The sequence below is a fragment of the Lampetra fluviatilis genome, chromosome 11, assembly GCF_964198595.1.
Source record: "Lampetra fluviatilis chromosome 11, kcLamFluv1.1, whole genome shotgun sequence".
NCBI classification, from domain to species: Eukaryota; Metazoa; Chordata; class Hyperoartia; order Petromyzontiformes; family Petromyzontidae; genus Lampetra; species Lampetra fluviatilis.
In genome coordinates, this window is record NC_136285.1 from 12,797,975 (window position 1) to 12,816,998 (window position 19,024).

The window sequence follows — 19,024 nt, forward strand, 5'->3', positions numbered from 1 at the left end:
CGGCACGCAAACATCCCTCCGCTCAGTCGTCTCGCGGGACGACGCGCTGTTTGTTGCTGGCCGTGTGGTCGCAGGCAGGGCGCACGAGACGCGGGTTGCGCTGGAGGATTTCAATGTCCGGAGCGCTCGTCTGTCTCGGCAGAGAGCCGGGATGGGCGGCCGCGAGACGTGCCGTCTTCACGCTACATTAATTATTTGATTTGCGAGATGATGGCGTTGAAAACACACCGCGGGGGGTGACGCCGATGCGATGGGGATATGGGGAGGGGGCGAAGGGGGGAGGGGTGGAGATCGATGACGCGGGAGATCTCGACCCGCCCGTGTCGCGCTCTGTGGCCTCCGTCGCGACTCCATTCGCAGCCCCCTGGCCCGGTCATTAGTGGGGCCCATCCGCCGCTGGTACGTGTAGCCATCGAGTGTGCAGGCGGTGCAGCTGCGCCGGGGGAGGCACCCCGCAGGCCGGACAGACATGGGCTGTGACGGAGGATGGAGTGGGTGGTACAATTGCACCGGGGCAACGGGAATTCATTGATTGCCCCAGGGCCAATTCCGGCCGAGCACAAACTCCTCGCCGTAACGTTACAATCAAGCCCCAGACCTTACATCTCATGTTCCCGTTGTGCGATTTCCTTCCGTTAGTTTCATATATTGACGCCAGTAAAATACACGGGAGAGAAAAAGCGACAGTGCTCCCCACCTCTTCTAAGACGTTTTAGCCAGAGTGGAAGAGTAGGCCACAAGTGCCCTCTGAGAGTGGCGGCTCTTTGGTGTGTGGGCCAGTGTTCTTCATTGGCAGGCTCGCGGGCCACTGGCAGCCCATGGTGGCCTTGACATGCGGTCCCTGACAATACACAAATGTGAAAACGCCCCCATCATAAGCGCACGTAAACAATGTTATATTTGACCAGGTTATGTCCGATGGTCACAAATGCAAATCTAGATTGGCTTATCCTGTGGAATGCTGTCAAACCCAATGGTTTAAAAAGGTGTGGCGACCCTCACACTGATGATGTCTTATCGGCGAAAGTGCCCCCCCGCCGCTCTGAAAATGAGTGAACACCACTGGTATAGGCCGTTTCACGAGCCCAGCAGTTGCGTAAGCAAGCAATTGCAGGGCGGCTACACATCTACCGCTTACACAACTCACTTCTCCCCTTGCAAGAGAGACTTTTGGTGGTTTTCCAACGGTCTGGTTTTTTAGACGAAGCATATGCAGCTTGTTGGCTGGACAGCGCCCGGCGGCAGGCGGCTTTTCCGCAGCTGCGTGGAGGGGGCCCGGGGAGACTGCCCCGATTCGCCGTTCTCGAGGGAGCAGGCTCTGCTTGTGGATTCCTGCGGCCCGCCGGCGAACCAGATGATTCTGTCTTCTTGGTTCTTTCGGTAAAGTCACGTAGAATGGAAATAATAAAATAATAAAAATAAAACATTAAATAATTCTCACGACGTTTCGGCCACAACGCAAGCAGCCGTCCTCAGGTGGAGAGCAGGTCTGTCGAGTAGACAGAGTCTGAATGACACACTCCAGGCTTGGAGCGACTATTTAAGCTGGGACGGAGGGGGGAAGGGCGCCTTGACAAAATAATTTGCATATCAAGAGGAATTTAGCATATTTATGGGAAATGCAGATATGCGATAAGTCACTACTTGTGAGATGATTCTGCTCTACGTTGCACCACCGCGATGTTTTGCAGAGGGCAACCACGACCCAGGCTCGCGGCAAATACATTGATGCGCGAGTGCTGAGGAGAAATCCATGGAGAAACCCGCAGGTGATTATTGCACCGAACTCGCTGGTTGAATCGGCGAGCGTCGTTCTGGGATATTTTCATTTCGCAACGGCTCACTTTGTTTGTATCCTCGCTTACACACACCCCCGCACCCCAACGCCCCATACGAGGGTCCACCTGCCTTGCAAAGAAGAGATATTTAACTGAATGGGTCCTATACCCCGTGGCGAACAAAAACAAACTCAAGCAAATGACTCGTCTGCGTTCCGGCCGCACTGAGCACAGCTGTTGTTCGCGGTGCTGTTATTAGACAGACAGAAATCGTTAAAATTGCATGAAGAGCGCTACTCCAACCCCGTTCCTCTGTAGCCTCGTCCGGTCACGTAGCAGGATATATTTATTCTTCTTCTTGTAAACGACATTGCAGCGCACATTGCTTTGCTGTCTCTCCACCACCCCTCCACCGCTCAACCAACCAACCACCCACTCACCCTCCCTTCCTCCCTCCCCCATCCCACTCCTCGCCAGTTTTAAACGTGGGGATTTCAGACGACGCCAACCAAGTGCGCCAGTAATTATTTCAGGAATTTCTTTTTTTCATGAACGCCCTTTCCTTTGTCCGAGGGTGGGGGGGGGAGTTGTGAATAAAATGCGTCAGACGCAGCCTCTCACATACACTTATCTCTCGTCTCGCTCTCTCAAAGGCACAGATCCCTCGTGTAGCCTGAACAGAGCGTCGGGGGCAAGCGCTGTTAGCGGCACCCATGACGGCCAACACGGCAGACGATGCGGTGGGGTGGCCAGAACCGCGCCCGACCGCCTTTGTCTCCCCAGTGTTTACACACCGCACCAGGTACTAAATTGAGGCTGAGCCGACCGAGGGGATGCCCAGGACCGGTTTAGATCTTGTCGCTGGTGTTGGTCGTGAGTGGCAATTGAACTCGGGTCGCCGGGTTCGTAGCACAGCGTGTGGCTAACCACTGCACCACCGCTCCCCACGCACGAATGATTGAATGCGAGGGACACGATGTAATATCTGGAATGTCCTTACATTGGAGCTCTTTAAAGTAGGCGATATTGTGAGTAGAGCTATAGGGCTACCATCGCCTAAACAAACCTCGCCCCCCGCCTCCCGCCCCCTCACCACGCATCAACACTGCTCGGGGCAGAGCATCAATCCAGGCTGCTGCTGCTGCTCCGTCAGTGAACCGCGGCTACAGCAGGCGCATGGACCGCGACTCCACGTGGTTCATTCACTGTGTAACAAAAAAAAATGTTCCCGGGTAATACGTGTTATTTCCTAGTTGCGTATGCCTCACAAGTACAGAAATTGCTATTATTCCCCACAAACTTGGCTTTTGTGACCAGGACCGTAATATTTTGAAATGTGTCTATTTTCAATGAGAAAACGTGGTGTGCATTTGTATCATTCCTTCACGTTCTGTTCAGGTCAGTTCATTTATTAGGTATAGCCCTGTGAGCCATGCGGCTCTTGAATCGAGTGCAACCGCAACAAACAAAAACATGAACAAGCAACATCTTAAAGTGACTACGCGCAACAGAAAAATCCAGGAAAAAACAGCAAAGTCTTCCAAAAAAAGCACCGTATATCAACGCTGTGTGCAAAACCCCCAGTGGTCACAAAAGCAAAGTTTGTGGGGAGTAATAGCCATTTTCTACACTTTCGAGGCATTAGAAATTAGAAAAGAACACTTATTACCCAGGAAAAAAAATCGTGTTACATAGTGAAGTGTTAACGATGGCGCTTGCCACTCCACTACGTTGCGCCCGCCCTCGTCAGATATTGGAAGATAAATAAAGCTTTGAGCCTGGTTGGTACTTGGATGGAAGACTTCCTGGGAATACCAGGAGATATAGAAAACTAAATAAAATATGTTTTTTTTTTATTTTACTAAGCCCGCTGAGCTTCATAGCTCCTTTTTCAGAAGCGACCTGGCCACAAACGATTGCTCAATGAAGTCGCTTATCGTCGTGTGGGAAAATTAAAGAAGCCAAAATACTCGAATCGGTTTGGACTGTGAGGGAGGTGGCCAGGGAATGGCAGGTCAGCAATGGGTATTCTTGAATCTATCTGTGCGGGGTGTGCATCAAAGTTCAAAGTTTATTTATTAGGTATAGCCCTGTGAGCCATTCGGCTCTTGAATCGGGTGCAACCGCAACAAACAAAAAAACATGAACAAGAAAACATCTTAAAGTGACTATGTGCAAACAGAAAATCCAAGAAAAGACAGCAAAATATTGCAGAAAAATCACCGTACACCAACACTGTGCAAATATCCCAGTGGGATGCAAGTCAAACAACAACAACCACAAAACAACTTAGATTTAGGCCATCAGTCTAACTATGTATCACAACAAACAAACATGGCCAAACCAAAAAACTTTTCGAAAATCACCAAAATAAAGCCATTAAAGCAATGAAACAGTGGTCATAGGAACTGTGACCGAATTTTCACAATAAACGACGTGAACAACATGTACTACCAAACTCTGCAGCATCGCCTCCTCGTACACTATTGGGCTGGGGTGGAGGGTTTTATCGCGGTTCTCTGTTTACCTTTCACATTTGACAACTAACTCCTGAACGTCATTGGGCCGAACGTGCTTGACGCGGGACCCCTCGCCTGTGACGTTTGTCACGAGGTTCGACGCGCAGCACCTCTTCCGGGTGAACACCGCGTCGTCCACCAGCGTTGCCCACGCGTGTCCCAAGGCCTCTTGCAAGTGACGGGACAGATTTATATTGGTGTCGCACGCAAACAAAAATGCAGTGAAACACCGGTGTACGTTGAACTTCGTTCGCACCGTACGTAACCAACCGTGCTATTCGGAGGTATCGAGGGGGGAGGTAAAAAGTAAACACAACAACAACAACAAGTTCTAAAGAAATTAGTTTGTTACAGGGAAGTCAAAGCTCTCCCTCCCCTCTGCTTGAGGCAACTCCACTCCAGTAGCATGACGAGCGTGCGGGCAGTCAGGGGGTGCCTGTCCCCCCCTTCCCCTGGTGGCAAAAGCTACGAGTCGGGCCCCCCTTGATAAACAGCATGAGACTTGTTTTCAACGACGGTGTCAAAGAAGATGAAGTACCCCGACAGAGTTGTCGCTTCGAGGCCGTTAGCGCAACGATTTGATTAGGAAAGTTGGAGCCGCGCCATACAGCCTTGGTACGAGCGTGCGGGACGACATTAGGGCCCCACCTGACCGATCGCCACAGCTCCACCCCTGTCCTGTCTGGTTGACTTGGGGAGCAGAAAGGACAGGGTCCATCCTCTGCGTGTTTATTTGGCCATTGCACACATCCTTATTCAGATGCACCGTCTCAACGCTCGCCGCATGAAACTCGGGAGGGCTCGGCTACGTTCACCGCAGTGGGCATCCTGAAATCTGAGTCGCTATGTCATGGAAGCTATGCTGGTAATGTGCACCGTCTACCGCCGCTGCCACTGATGTATCTCGGGCGCTCTATGTAGACATCCGTGAGTGATTGATGAAAATTCTAATGATGTTCTGTAAGGGATGGGAATCTGAAATTCGGTACGAATATAATGGAGCCTACCGTGATTTATGACTAAAATCTATAAATGACAAGGAGCCCAATCATTAGAGGGAAAAAAAGCCGTGCGCTGTCCGGAAAACCACAAGTTTTGAACAACACACAGACACGTGCACGAACAGCACTCCGACTCGTGCATTGTGGGAAAAAAACATCAACAGTTGTTGATCACCATGTGATCGACTCACAGCAGCAACAGCAGAGAGACAGCCACAGACTGCTTTCATCCTCATCAGTACAAGATAGTCACCAATGCTCACTGCTGCAAAATCTGCCTCTAACAATCATATAATTTGAAAAAAGGCCAAAACTTGCAAATGTGGGCACTAGAAAATTGGTAGAGGGCGGGGGAACATTTTTTTTTACATTTTATTCTCAAACCTAGTTCGACCAAAGTTTGCCTCTACATATTTTGAAGGGTACTTACATCCAAATGACGCATACTACTGTATTACACCCACTCATCATTTCAAGCACGGCAGTTATTGTTGGAAGAGTGTGACGCTCAAGGCAAAATCAAGAGCTGGCAACGTTCACAACCTGTAACTACTCCTACATGCAAGCAGCACTTAGCATGGCATAGATCACTTTGGCGTGAGTGGTTCCCAGAAATGGGTAGGACCTGACGGTGGTGGTTGTGGCTCTGTGTTGGGCAGGCGATAAAGTCAGCCCCGTGTTTTCCAGTTTCGGATGATGATGCGTCGTGGAGGTGTACTCATTGGTCATTAAAACCCACATGCGATATGTGGTGGTCGTGGTGATGATGATGATGATACCAACAATGCGCGCGCCCGTCAACTGGTGTAATTGGCAAACGATGAAGCCACTGCCGGCATGTCCCGGTTTCAATTTTGGGTCTCTATGTGGAGTCTGTGGGACCGTTCGAGTCTACCCATCTCTACTGTACGCGAGTTATTTTGGGCCTCTATGTAGGTCTATGAATCTCCGAGTGAGTTTATGGGTCTCTACGGAGGTCTATGAATCGTTGTGCGAGTTTATAGGCCTCTATGTGAAAAATCCCGCATGACGAAGCCCCTTCTAGCGCATTCCAGTTTCTGAAAAACTTCACCCTCTGCACGCTATCGCCGGAGATCGGGAAACCCCGAGGTCAACATCGTTGCCTGGAACCACGAGCTGCCACTGGGAGCTTGTTACCAGCCTCACACAGCAGAGCAGTGGGCGATAAAGAAGAGGCCATCTGCTCCGCGATTTTGGGTGGGATAATGAGCCTTTCCCAATATCTCCAGATGTTGTGGCGCCAGGGTGGCGAGATGTTGACTCCCTCTCCTGGTATGCAGGAGGTCGTGGGTTCGATCCCAACCCTGACGCCTGCTGTATATTTGGAGTTTGCGTGTTCTCACTCCTCGTAGTCGCGTGGATTTTTCTCCGGGTGCTCCGGTTTTCCCCTCCACATTAAAAATCAACATGCGTTTAGGATAATTGCCTGTTATAAATAGCCACATGATAAGCCACTTCGCTGAGCTATCATTTGTGTCCAGGTCGCTTCTCAAAAGGAGCTATATAGCTGAGTGGGCCTTACCTGGTAAGATTTAACAAACATGTTTAGTGTTTAAGTTTAAATATTTTAACTCCAACCCAAACCCTAACTTTATTCCTTAGACCAAAACATTAACCGCCCATCCCTCCCCATTATTATTATTGCATAGTGAAATATTATAATTAAGAGACACATGGGTTATCACAGTTTTGATATTATATCGAGCAGCATATATGTATACAAATTCTGAAAAAACGATAAACCAAAGATCAAAACACAGAACCAAATGTTGGGCGGACAACCCACAGTCATGCGCCGTTGTGCATCCCGCAGCCTTTAACCCCTCGCCAGGAGGATCTTCGTGCAAAATGCAAAGCTGCAGAGATAGCCTGCAGCTCACAAAACTGTGCAGGGCTGCGAAAAGAGGAAGGGATGGGTCACATTTAATTTGAATGCATCTCGAAGGCCCGTGCAAGTTACACTGCGCGTGCGTCGAGCAGAGGCGATAAATTAATTCCCGTGAGAAGGGGGGCCATGGTGCGCCAACGACACACGCGCGCGCGACACACACGCGCGCGACACACGCGCACGCGACACGCGCGCGCGGCGATGGGCACGCGGTAGTGGGCCTCGGAGCTCAACCTGCGAGCCACCTTGCACCCCGCCCCCCGACCCCCCTCACCCTATCTTAGCACTCTGCTTCGGCCTGCAGCAGACGCAGATAACTAAATAAATAAATAAACCCACCGTTATACTCATAAATACATTCATGTTGACTGCAGCAATACATTTTTTTATATATTTTTTTTTATTCCAGAGGCTGAAGATTTATAGGTTATGAAAAAAAGAGCGTATGAATAATGACCCTCACGCCGCAATAATTTAGCGTAAACTCGTAGCTGGGTACCAATCTAAGAATATATATACGGACAGTCTTGGGATAATATATTCGTCTTACTAATTTGCAGCGCGGAGTGGAGGTGTACGTACGGTGGTTAGCGTGCCCCGCCAACGACCCTGCCAACCGGAATTGATTCCCGTACACGGCTGACATCAGTGGCGAGTGCTCTCTGAGCCGGTGTCGGCCGATTGGGCCCTCTTTCGGCGTGGTGACTTGCGTGCGCGGTGAGCCCTTTCATCCCAAGAGTGGACTGACAAGGGGCCGTAAGCGCAATTCCTTGACACATTTGCATCGCTATTTACATTTCGCTGGCACGCCTCGAGCCCTTGGGTCGACTTGACACGCGCGGAGTGGCAAAAAAATGACGAGGAACAACGGGGCCACGTGAAACTTGTGACATTAAGCATCCGTAGAGCGGCATGGAAATCCACTGGGGGGAAATGCCACCATTAACATAACCATAATGTGCCACGCTTGCACGGATATTAATGTCGAATATCCCCGGCAAGCTGAGCATGTCGCAACATTTTACAAGATTTATATTGACGTTCCGTTTCCGTTCAACTCTGACTGATGTCATGCGTATGAGCGCCGTATTATCGACCTTGCTGTTTAAATAGCATGAATGGTATGTGGAGAGGGGGGGGGGGGATTGCTCAGTGACTTTCCTGACTAACTTACACATCTCCAGTTGGCGGTTTCGTTCCGATTTCGCGCACGTGCACATTGGCGGTCACAGTTTGCCTCGGGAAGAGCCTCGCAAAGTCTCGAGACGTTTTCGAGAAGGTTCCGCATTGAAATTTTTGACCCGCTCCACGAATGAGAATTTGGCTTCACGTGCAAAGGAAATTCGGGCAGCCCGGACAAACCCCCACCCGAACCCGGGAGGTAACGCAGCGCTGGAACCGATCGATTTAGAAATAATTTGTAAGCCCGTTGCTTAGCCAACTCGTAGCGCACGCCTGCATTCTCCCAGTAATGACAACTCTCCACTTGGATGGCTTCAAAGATGCATCCATATTGGGCACATTCGGCGCCATTTGGGCTTTACCAAGGCGAGTGTGGACCTGGGTATGCCGCAACGCATTAATTCCAAATAAAAACTAAATCTCAACCGCCCACGCAAAGGAACAACCCTGTCCCCATCCACACCCCGGCATTTGTGGGTCCTTCGCGCGATTAATCACAGGGCCTCGTGTCTTGCTGTTGTTGTGGTCGTCACCGTCGTGCCAGGCGCAGACAAGAGGCTGGGAACAGGAGCCCCGGTGAGCCGCGACGAAGCGATCGTTACAGCGGGGCGCCGTCGCGGTGTCTAAGAGAGAGAGGCCGTTTGCCATCCGTTTCTGGCGGCTCCGGCTGTAAGCGAGCCGGGAGATAGGCGCCACTTCATCTTCGCTGTCCAGGAGCCCGCGGACGTACAGACGGAAGACATCGACCCGAAGAGTTCTGAACGTTCACTCCCTCGCTCTTGCTCTCTCTCTCTGCGTCTCTCTCTCTCTGGCAGCGCTTGCTAGCCTAGCTGGCGAATGGCTTAATTATGCATTTGGTATCAACGCGTATTCGCCCGGCGAGCTCACGCTGGGTGCTTTGCCAATTTGGTGGAAGAAATTTAGTTGAGTGTTTAAAATAATAGACGTATATATTTACACTGTATAGGTAATCAAGTTAGCTTTCCCAATAGAATATCGGTACCACTTCTTAAGGGTTGGGGTAGTTTAAACGTTTGTTAAAAACAAACTTAACGAGCACGCATTGAATGTTTGAAACAATGTTCGCACACCGTGGCCAGTATTAAAAGTTGTCGCGCAGCATGCTCCCATTTTAAGGGCACGAATGCCACTGCCTTCCTTATCCTGCAATCCGTCTTTTCTCTTGTTTTCGGTGTTGAAATGATAGCCGTTTGCGGACGAAACGAGAGTATAAAACGTGGCTGACCCCCAGGGCTCACGTGCCTTAAACACCCCCCCCCTCGCACCTTGAGACATGGAGACGTAGGCACATTAAGAGTGAAAACAAAAAAATAAAAGCTACAAACTAAAAAATATATATACGAGGAGCCAAAGACTTGAAGGTGCAGGGAAGCAGAGAAGCTGCGTGATTTATACACGCGGCCAGCCCGAGATAGCTTTAGAGTGGCGAGGGAAGAAGTGATTCTCGAAGCCATTTACAAAGAGACAGCACGAGTGGCGCTGAGCGAGCGGGCGATCGAGGGGCAGTGTAGGAGGGAGCGGTGGGGCCATGCCACCCCCCAGTGGCAGGCGGAGATGGGTCTTCGCGGGACCCTCGACCTCTGCCACCCTGCGACTAAAGCCCCTTCCGGGCGCACGGACCCATGCGGGAACGCTGACAAACGCGACGGCCGCCGCCTCTCTCGTAACGACGACGACGGCGGCGCTGCTGCTGCTGACTGCGATTCTGACGGCGACGGCCCTCGGCCCCGGCGGGACGTCCCAGGAGCAGCGAGTCCTGGCGCACTCGATCCGCCTCGACGGGGACATCACGCTGGGCGCGCTCTTCCCCGTGCACGCGCGGGGCGACCGCGGTGCCATGTGCGGCGCCCTGAAGATGGAGAAGGGCATCCACCGGCTGGAGGCGATGCTCTACGCCCTCGACACCATCAACGCCGACCCGCGCATCCTGCCAAACGTGACGCTGGGCGCGCGCGTGCTGGACACGTGCTCGCGCGACACCTACGCGCTCGAGCAGTCGCTCACCTTCGTGCAGGCGCTCATCGAGAAGGACACGGCGGACGTGCGGTGCACCAACAACGCGCAGCCGATCTTCGCCAAGCCCGAGAAGGTGGTGGGCGTCATCGGCGCCGCTGGCAGCTCCGTGTCCATCATGGTCGCCAACATCCTGCGCCTCTTCAAGGTCGGTGGTGGTTGTGGTGGTAGTGGTTGTTGTGGTGGTGGTGGTTGTGGTGGTGGCAGTGGTGGTAGTGGTGGTTGGTTGTGGTTGGTTGTGGTTGTAGTGGTGGTTGTGGTGGTGGTTGTGTGGCGACCCGTGTTCGATTCCCGCTCACGGCCAACACCAGTGACGATTATCTTAACGGGTCCTTGGCCTCCCCTAGGTCGACTCAGCCTCAAACGAATACCTGGTGCGGTGCGTCAACATCGCCACTGGGGAGACAAAGGCGGCCTGGCGTGGTGCCGGCCACTAACCCCCTCGTGTGCCGTGCCAGCCTTAATTAGTGTTCGTTAAGAGCACTTGCCCCAACAGTATGTTAAGGCTATACGGAGGATATTTGTCTTTACCTTCGGTGGTGGTTGCGGTGGCTGTGGTGGCGTTGTGGCCGAGTCTGGCCGGGTCTCGCCACCGCTGGCTACCCCCGCCCAGGTAGTGGAGATTCTCGAGCCCAGTAAACATGGGTGGGGTGTTGTTGTCACCTCTGAAGCGCCAAAGTGCAGGACCATTTCGAGGGGAGGGCTGCTGGATGAGGGCCTCCCCCATCCAGCAGTGGATTGACAAAAGGCTGTGCGCATAACATGACCACCCTTTTTGATTTAAAGCTTTCCTGACTGCAGGGATTCATATTCTTGGTTCTTTCGGTAAAGTCACGTAGAAGGGAAATAATAAAATAATATAAATATAAAACAATAAAATTCTCACGACGTTTCGACTGCAACACAAGCATTCTCACGACGTGAAATCCACAGCAAGAAAATGTTTCTTGCTGTGGATTTCACACCTGATGACGATTGCTTGTGTTGCAGTCGAAACGTCGTGAGACTTTTTATTGTTTTATATTTGTATTATTTTATTATTTCCCTTCTACGTGACTTTACCGAAAGAACCAAGAATATGACCACCCTTGCCAGGTGAGGCTGATTGCGTCCAGGGTTACCATGGGGATGTCATCATTGAGTCTGTATCTTTTTATTTTGATGTCCCAGGTTGTGCGAACGTGTCCAGGATGGTTGTTGCACAGGAGACCGGGAGATCGTTAATCGATGTTCGGTCGCCGTGTTCATTGCATTAGTCGTGATTTCTCACTGAACAGAGTGGGCCACGTGAAGGCTGCAATTTTCCACTCCATGTAAATGAATTGCTGTTGCTCTACATCAGCAACAGCGATAGGAAGAAGAAGAAGCGAGCACAGCACTGCAGTAAACGTGTCAGGGAGCAGACGTCACAGGCCTTCCCCACCCCGTGTCCACCCTGTGTCCACCCCGTGTCCCCCTCTCTCTCTCGTCGCTTTATCCGCGAGCGTGCGTACTGGGTGTAAATTCCCTTCGACACGCGGGGCTGAATCCGACACCGCGAGCTCGCGTAACCCGGCCAGCCGCAGCATCGCTCAGGCTTACGATAAAAAAAAACTATGCACACTCCAGAATAAAGGAGGGGGTTTTGTTTTGGGTTACATCGTGGAAATATAAATATGTCGTCAATAACCCTCCACCACTACCCGACAGAGCCAATTAGTAAGGTTTGTCACGTAAACAAAACGTGGCAATTAGTTATTGCTCCAGCACACCGGTGCGTTGGAGAGCAAAAAACAACATTTACAATTTGAGTTCGAAGTTTCGCTGGCGATAACAACAACCAGCTTCATCAGGCGGTAGCCAGAATTGTGAAAAAGTATTCCTGTTTTGGTCTTAAATAGAGGAATAAATGTGATGTCATCACTGTGAGCCTTGTTATATTCATGCGATCTAACCAAAAAAACTTTATTATGGATATTGGGCACGAAAGCCTACGTGTTAAACTGACTATACGCACTGTACACAATTGTATTTTTATTTCACAAGGTAAGGCCCGCTGAGCTATTAAGCTCTTTTTCAGAAGCGACCTGGCCACAAATGATAGCTCAACGAAGTGGCTTGCCACGTGGAAATTGATCGCAGCTAAATACTCTTCTAAATATGGAGCAAATAAACAGAGGACCCGGAGAAAAATCCACGCCACCACGGGGAGAACACGCAAACTCGAAATATACAACAGGCGTCAGGGTCGGAATCAAACCCACGATCTCCCGCATACCAGGCGATGGAGTTAACATCTCGCCACCGTGGCGCCAGAAACAAAAACGTCTCTCAGTGCAGTGGCGAATCCGAGGGACGGGAGACGACTACCCACCCACTCACCCTTTAGACCACGCACTTTGGGATTTAATTTAGATTTCCCAGAGAAGATTCTTTGGATATTTAGTCTTTTGAGGGGTGTTTAGGGCCCACATGGGAAGTTTCCTCTGCTTCAGCGGATTTGACCTCGTTATTAAAGTCAATTATATGACAGCCGCATGGGTGTGAAATCATTATTTCTAGATTTGAAGCTTTCATGACTGCAAGGATTCATATTCTTAGGTTTTTTTCCGGTAAAGTCACGTAGGTAAAAAATTTAAATTTATAAAAGTAGAATAAAATAAAAAATAAAAGAAAAATCACGACGTTTCGGAGGCAACACAAGCTTCCGTCTTCAGGTGGAACCGTCACAGCACGATAGCTGTATCAGCTATCGTGCTGTAACTTTACCGAGAAAAAACCTAAGAATATGAAATCATTATATTCGTTGTCTTGTTCAGCATGTTTGTTTTGGAGTCACGTTACATCTTGTAGGTAGGAGGATGCTAATTTACATTGTTTTGCCTCTTTCATGCATTTCCTGTTCCAAATACACCCCATACCTTCTATCTCTCTTACGTCTCTTTTGGAAGCATCTCTTAAATGTATGTTCTGAATGTCCAATGATACATCTTATATGTGTGCTATGAACCATTGCCAGAAATATTACCTACCAAGTGTTTTTTTTTGTTATTCCTTTGGGGCAGAGCTATTCATGAATGTGTTGATTTTTGTTGTTGTTGTTGTTTATACTTGCGCACCACTGCCAATGCGGTATTAGGGAATTTGCCTTTGCACGTGTTCTGAATACATCTTTGCCTCTGTGTCACATCTCTCCGCTGCCTGCGCGCGTCTCTGCCATCTTCACTCTCGCAGCGCTATTCCATCCAATTCCTGTCCTCTGATTCTGTCGATGGCTCGCAGCTCTCAACGCTGTTACTCAGTCAAGCCCTCAATGCCAATCCCTAGTGCACCATTGGAGCGCAGCGTCCGAACTAGGGGGCCTTGAGGTTATACAATATATGAGCAGCAACCTCGCGCGAGCCTGTAATGAGCCATTCAGCTGCCAAAATCCTGCCAACTCAGCCTCGCCGATTTTGCACGGTTGGCTACGTACGGCGCAAAAGAAGTTCTACGCACGTACAACTAGTTAGAGATGGGTCAATATATATATATATATATAACACCCTGCAGATTGCGTTAGACAATGCAGCGACTGGCGTTGCTGACGTTCAGAGGCTGCCGGCTGCCCGTGATTCACGTAGATTCTTAATGTCGCGATACTTTGCACCGGAATCGCGCGCGTGCGTGAGCATCGACGCCGTCGGAATGAAACGTGGAGTGCGTTTTTTGGGGGTTTTCAAGGCGAACGACCCCAGGGCGTTAGCGGCCACTGTCCTCACAGCAGTGTCTAAAACAAATAACGACTCGATCAAATTGTGACCCTGAATCATGCGAGGTTGGGGGAGAGGGTGGGGGGGCAATAGTTACCACCCCCCCCCACCCCCGTCTCTGGTCCGTCATTGTAAAGGTAACACGGGCACACCATTTTCATATCAGGCGTCGCGTTGTTATTCGCATTCAAATAACTAACAGACCGTTCTCGCTTGGTAATTAGCGTGTAGCAATCTGAACCCGGGAATAATTAAAACACAAGCTCGTTCGGGCGGCATGGAGACGCAGCCATGCACAATCACGTGGCGTGTGACGACGATGCAAATCACCCACGACAGCTGGCATTTCGACTGTGCACATCCAAGCGTAAACATTAATCTGGCCAAACGTCTTCGGTTGTTGTTGTTATTAGGGAAAGGCCAAGAAGCGGCTTTTGTCAACACGGCTTCGACGTTTTATTGTAATGCTTTGTGTATTTACACGCGTCGCAAAACAAGCGCTCCGTTAAGACGCGCTGTGCCCCCGGTGTCGGATCACCGCCGCATTCGACTCGCTATCGCAAATCACATCAAATCAGCGTTACATCTCGGCAGTGTGCACTGAGCAGGATAGAACGGAGGGGCTCTGGCTTCCGAGTGATGCCATACTGTTGTGAGGGATTGGCCCTAACCTCTTGTTGGTTCTTTCGGTAAAGTCACGTAGAATGGAAATAATAAAATAATAAAAATAAAACATAATAAAATATTTCTCAAGACGTCTCGGCCACAACGCAAGTAGCCGTCCTCAGGTGGAGAACAGGTCTGTCGACGTTTCGGCCACAACGCAAGTAGCCGTCCTCAGGTGGAGAACAGGTCTGTCGAGGAGAGGAGACAGACCTGTTCTCCACCTGAGGACGGCTACTTGCGTTGTGGCCGAAACGTCTTGAGAAATATTTTATTATGTTTTATTTTTATTATTTTATTATTTCCATTCTACGTGACTTTACCGAAAGAACCAAGAAGATGAATCTCTGCAGTCACGAAAGCTTTAAATCGTGGCCCTAACCTGTTTCTCACACTGCGATTGATCACAATGCACCTTGGCACCCTGACTTTCCTCACAAAGCAGGTTATGCTGCTTGTCTCCTCTGTCAATGTAACGTCCGTTACATTAATGCCTATGCGGTCTGTTGTCCATTCCCCGATAGTGTTATAATATTTCATAAATTATATGTTGTATATATATAAATACTCGTTGGTTCTTTCGGTATAGTCACGTAGGTACAAAAATAAAATAAATTATTTTTTATTTTATTTTAAAATAAAAAATAAAATCAATTTAAATAAAATAAAATTATTTTATTTTTTATACCTACGTGACTTTACCGAAAAATCCAAAGAGTATGGCTCCCTGCACTCACGAAAACTTCAAATCTAGATTGTATATATATACACAAAAAAGGGCATTGGTCTTGCGGGGCAGACGCACCACAGCGGGTACACACTTCTGGTTGGGTTGGCATGGGGAGGGGGGTGGCGCACAAAACATTTTTCAAATGACAATTGTCGTTTGTGATATGTGGGACATCAGCAGAGGACTTGGGTTACTTAAGATTCGAAAGATTCTCGGAGTTAAGTGTTAAAGCACCTGTGGCTGTGAAAGCCCAACAAAGGTACCCTAACAACATTAAATAAATGCTCGTGGACAATATATTTCAAGGTCATTAAAATGTGTACGAGTGCTTGAGAAACTGCAAAGCTGGCTCTGGGCAGTGCATGGGAGTAATTCAGTTTAATACCAGACCAATTTCAGTCCTGATCTGACTTGTGTCAGTCCTTGAGCCAATCGTCGTAATCATTTTTACGGAGTTCTGCATATTTAGCCTTTAGTCTTGCACCTCCACCTATTTTTTAAACTGTCTTCTTCATCAACATGTCTTTTTGTGGCATCAGACAATGTACGATCTGATTTCCCACCCTTTGCCCTCGCTTCCAATGCATTGCCCATGATGTAGCGAGTTATCTCGGCAAGGGTGTCCAAACGGTCAAGTGTGCCCACATTGGTCGATGAGGTCAAAAGGATCGATGGGGTCACAAAAAGCATTTGGACCTCACATAAATCCAATCTGCGTTATTGTATTGTCACGCCGGCCTGTCACGCTCGTTCACCCCTCCCCCCGCTCCCCCCCGGACGCGTCGTGCAGATACCGCAGATCAGCTACGCTTCGACAGCGCCCGAGCTGAGCGACAACACGAGGTACGACTACTTCTCGCGGGTGGTGCCCCCGGACTCGTACCAGGCACAGGCCATGGTGGAGATCGTGAACGCCCTGGGCTGGAACTACGTGAGCACCGTGGCCGCCAACGACAACTACGGCGAGAGCGGCATCGAGTACTTCTCCCGCTTCGCCCGCGACACCGGTGAGCGCGCCGGGAGCCAGCGACGCGCGGCGCTCCGTCGGGATGGGATGCTCTCGACAATCTTTTTAGTTTTTTTTCTTCTTTTTCTTCTTCTTAATCTTGGTTCTTTCGGTAAAGTCATGTAGAAGGGAAATCATAAAATATAAAAAGTACAACATAATAAAATGAAATTCTCACGACGTTTCGGCCACAACGCAAGCAGCCGTCCTCAGGTGAAGAAACAGCTGTCGGAAAGACAGTGTCTTAAGTCTCTTAAGACGCTGTTAAGACTCTTTCCGACAGCTCTGTTTCTTCACCTGAGGACGGCTGCTTGCGTTGTGGCCGAAACGTCGTGAGAATTTCATTTGATTATGTTTTATTTTTTATATTTTATTATTTCCCTTCTACGTGACTTTACCGAAAAAAACAAGAATATGAATCCCTGCAGTCGCGAAAGCTTTAAATCGAAAAATATATCAAAGTACTGTTTGGTTCTTTCGGTAAAGTCACGTAGAAAGAAAATAAATAATATAATATAATACGATGTATCGATTGCAACACAAGCAATCGTCATCAGGTAAAACTAAATTTAAGAGAGAGACAAAACACAGACAGGGAGACACACAGACAGACACACAAGCAGAGAGAGACAACACAGAGACACACAGAGAGAAACACACAACATCGACACACAGAGACCAAATTTAGTTCTACCTGATGACGATTGCTTGTGTTGCAATCGAAACGTCGTATTCTTTTATTTAATTTATTTTCTTTCTAAAGTACATAGCTGCCGATTTTTCAACGCTCAATACACGCTTGGGCATTGCAGACAGAATATTAATTGAAAAATATGTTTATATTTAAAGTTTTTTGTCCATTGAACAAAAAAGGTTTAGCAAACGTTGTTAAGAAATGCTGCATTTAATTTGTTCCTACAGTACGCATCAGTAAACCAGTGTGGGCTCCAGAAACAATTTACCGTTTTAATTATAGCCGACAAATTGATTTCAAATATGCATTGTGTCTCCCACGTAAACCGTGGAAACAAATCAAACAACTATTAATTGCCCTTCTCTCATTAATGGGCGCGTCTAAGTTTCATTTCAAGGCAACACAGATTTCGCAAACAATCTCGATCGCGTACAAAATGTGCCCAAGTTGGTGGGGGGCTCTTCGTAACCGACGTAGCGACGAGCCCGAGACATCTGAGCCAGTGAGTCGTCGACCCCGCGTAAGAATATCGCAACACCTGGCGTGGGACTGCGACTTTTATTCCTCCCCCCCCACCTCGCTCGAATTTACGACTCTGAACGGTCATTCCTCCTTATTACCCTCCTCCCCACCTCCGAGCGTAAATCACGACACTAATGAAATTTACTGCGAGCGGGGCGTTCGGTGCACGTTCTATAGTGTCCACCCCCGCAAAAGAATGATGTGCTTCCCCCCCCCACCACCACCACCAGTGATATTTTATGGATGTAACAAACAAAAAAAAGGCTGTAAATTTTATTTAAAAGAAAAAATCTCATGCTGGAGAGGGTGTGGTGGGGGGGGGGGTCTCTTGCAAATGGCTCGGCAAATGGTCCTCACCTCTGTTGAGCTACCGGAATAACGCATATAAAAAAACACGGTGTAAAAAATATAACCGTATAAAAATAAACTCGGTGTGTGATAACAGTTGTTGCAACAACAAAGGGCAAGGAGATATACACCTCCACCGAAGCTATTTATGACGATCCCAGAGTACATTTTATGGAAAATCGGAGAAAGAAAAAGCTTAAACACACAAGTGTTGACAATAACCACCTGATAACAACAAAGAAGGTTGCAAAGTAGGCCTCGAGATAAAAAAAAAACAATGAGCGAAACAAAACTCGTATGCAAACCAGCTCATCGCGGTACGCGTTGTGCTCAAGATGATAACGGGCAGAATTATCTTGCGTAATGTCAGGGTCCACACCAAACGATGCCACCCTTTGTGTTGGTTGCGAACAGCGTGATGCCAATGTCTTTGCGCAGATCCCTTTGTGCTGAAAGCTCGGGTTTGATTAAGCGCTCCTGGAGGCACCTCGAACACCTTTGCGTGAGTGCAATCACACGAGAAACATAAAACCTATACTTAAGAAACCAGAATGAGTTATTTTTTTTATGAACTCCAATGATTCACGCAGTGCAAATTGTGTCGGTGCACCTCTCAAAAGCTATTTATGATACTTAAGGATTTCATAAACGCACGCTTAAGTAATTGAGGTAAATGAGCTCATATTTGCGCGTGGTTTTTCTTCACTTTACAACTTGCCCTCGTTTCCAAAGTTTGTCAAATATTTTGCAAACAGTTTACAAACGTATCTCACTGAACAGTCTTCAAAATAATGCTTTACCGCTGATGCATCCGTAGTCGTTCGCCACGCAAACTAAAACACCCACTGTGTTCAGGAACTAATGTAACAAGCAAACGGTTCCCACACTGCAGAGGCAACAACATTAA

At 48.8% G+C, this 19,024-nt stretch overlaps 1 protein-coding gene across 5 annotated transcripts in view; it reads left to right on the plus strand.

Moving 5' to 3' along the window:
* The window catches only part of GRM8 (glutamate metabotropic receptor 8), a 124,717-nt gene that overhangs the window by 14,449 nt on the left and 91,244 nt on the right, over positions 1 to 19,024 (plus strand). For 4 of the 5 annotated variants that reach the window (XM_078861020.1, XM_078861022.1, XM_078861023.1 and 1 more), the window contains exons 2-3: positions 8,934 to 10,571; positions 16,338 to 16,554. In XM_078861020.1, coding sequence (XP_078717146.1) covers positions 9,939 to 10,571; positions 16,338 to 16,554 — 850 coding nt within the window. In that variant the 5' untranslated portion in view covers positions 8,934 to 9,938. The remainder of the gene's footprint in view (positions 1 to 8,933; positions 10,572 to 16,337; positions 16,555 to 19,024) is intronic. The other variant, XM_078861021.1, reaches the window with a different exon arrangement.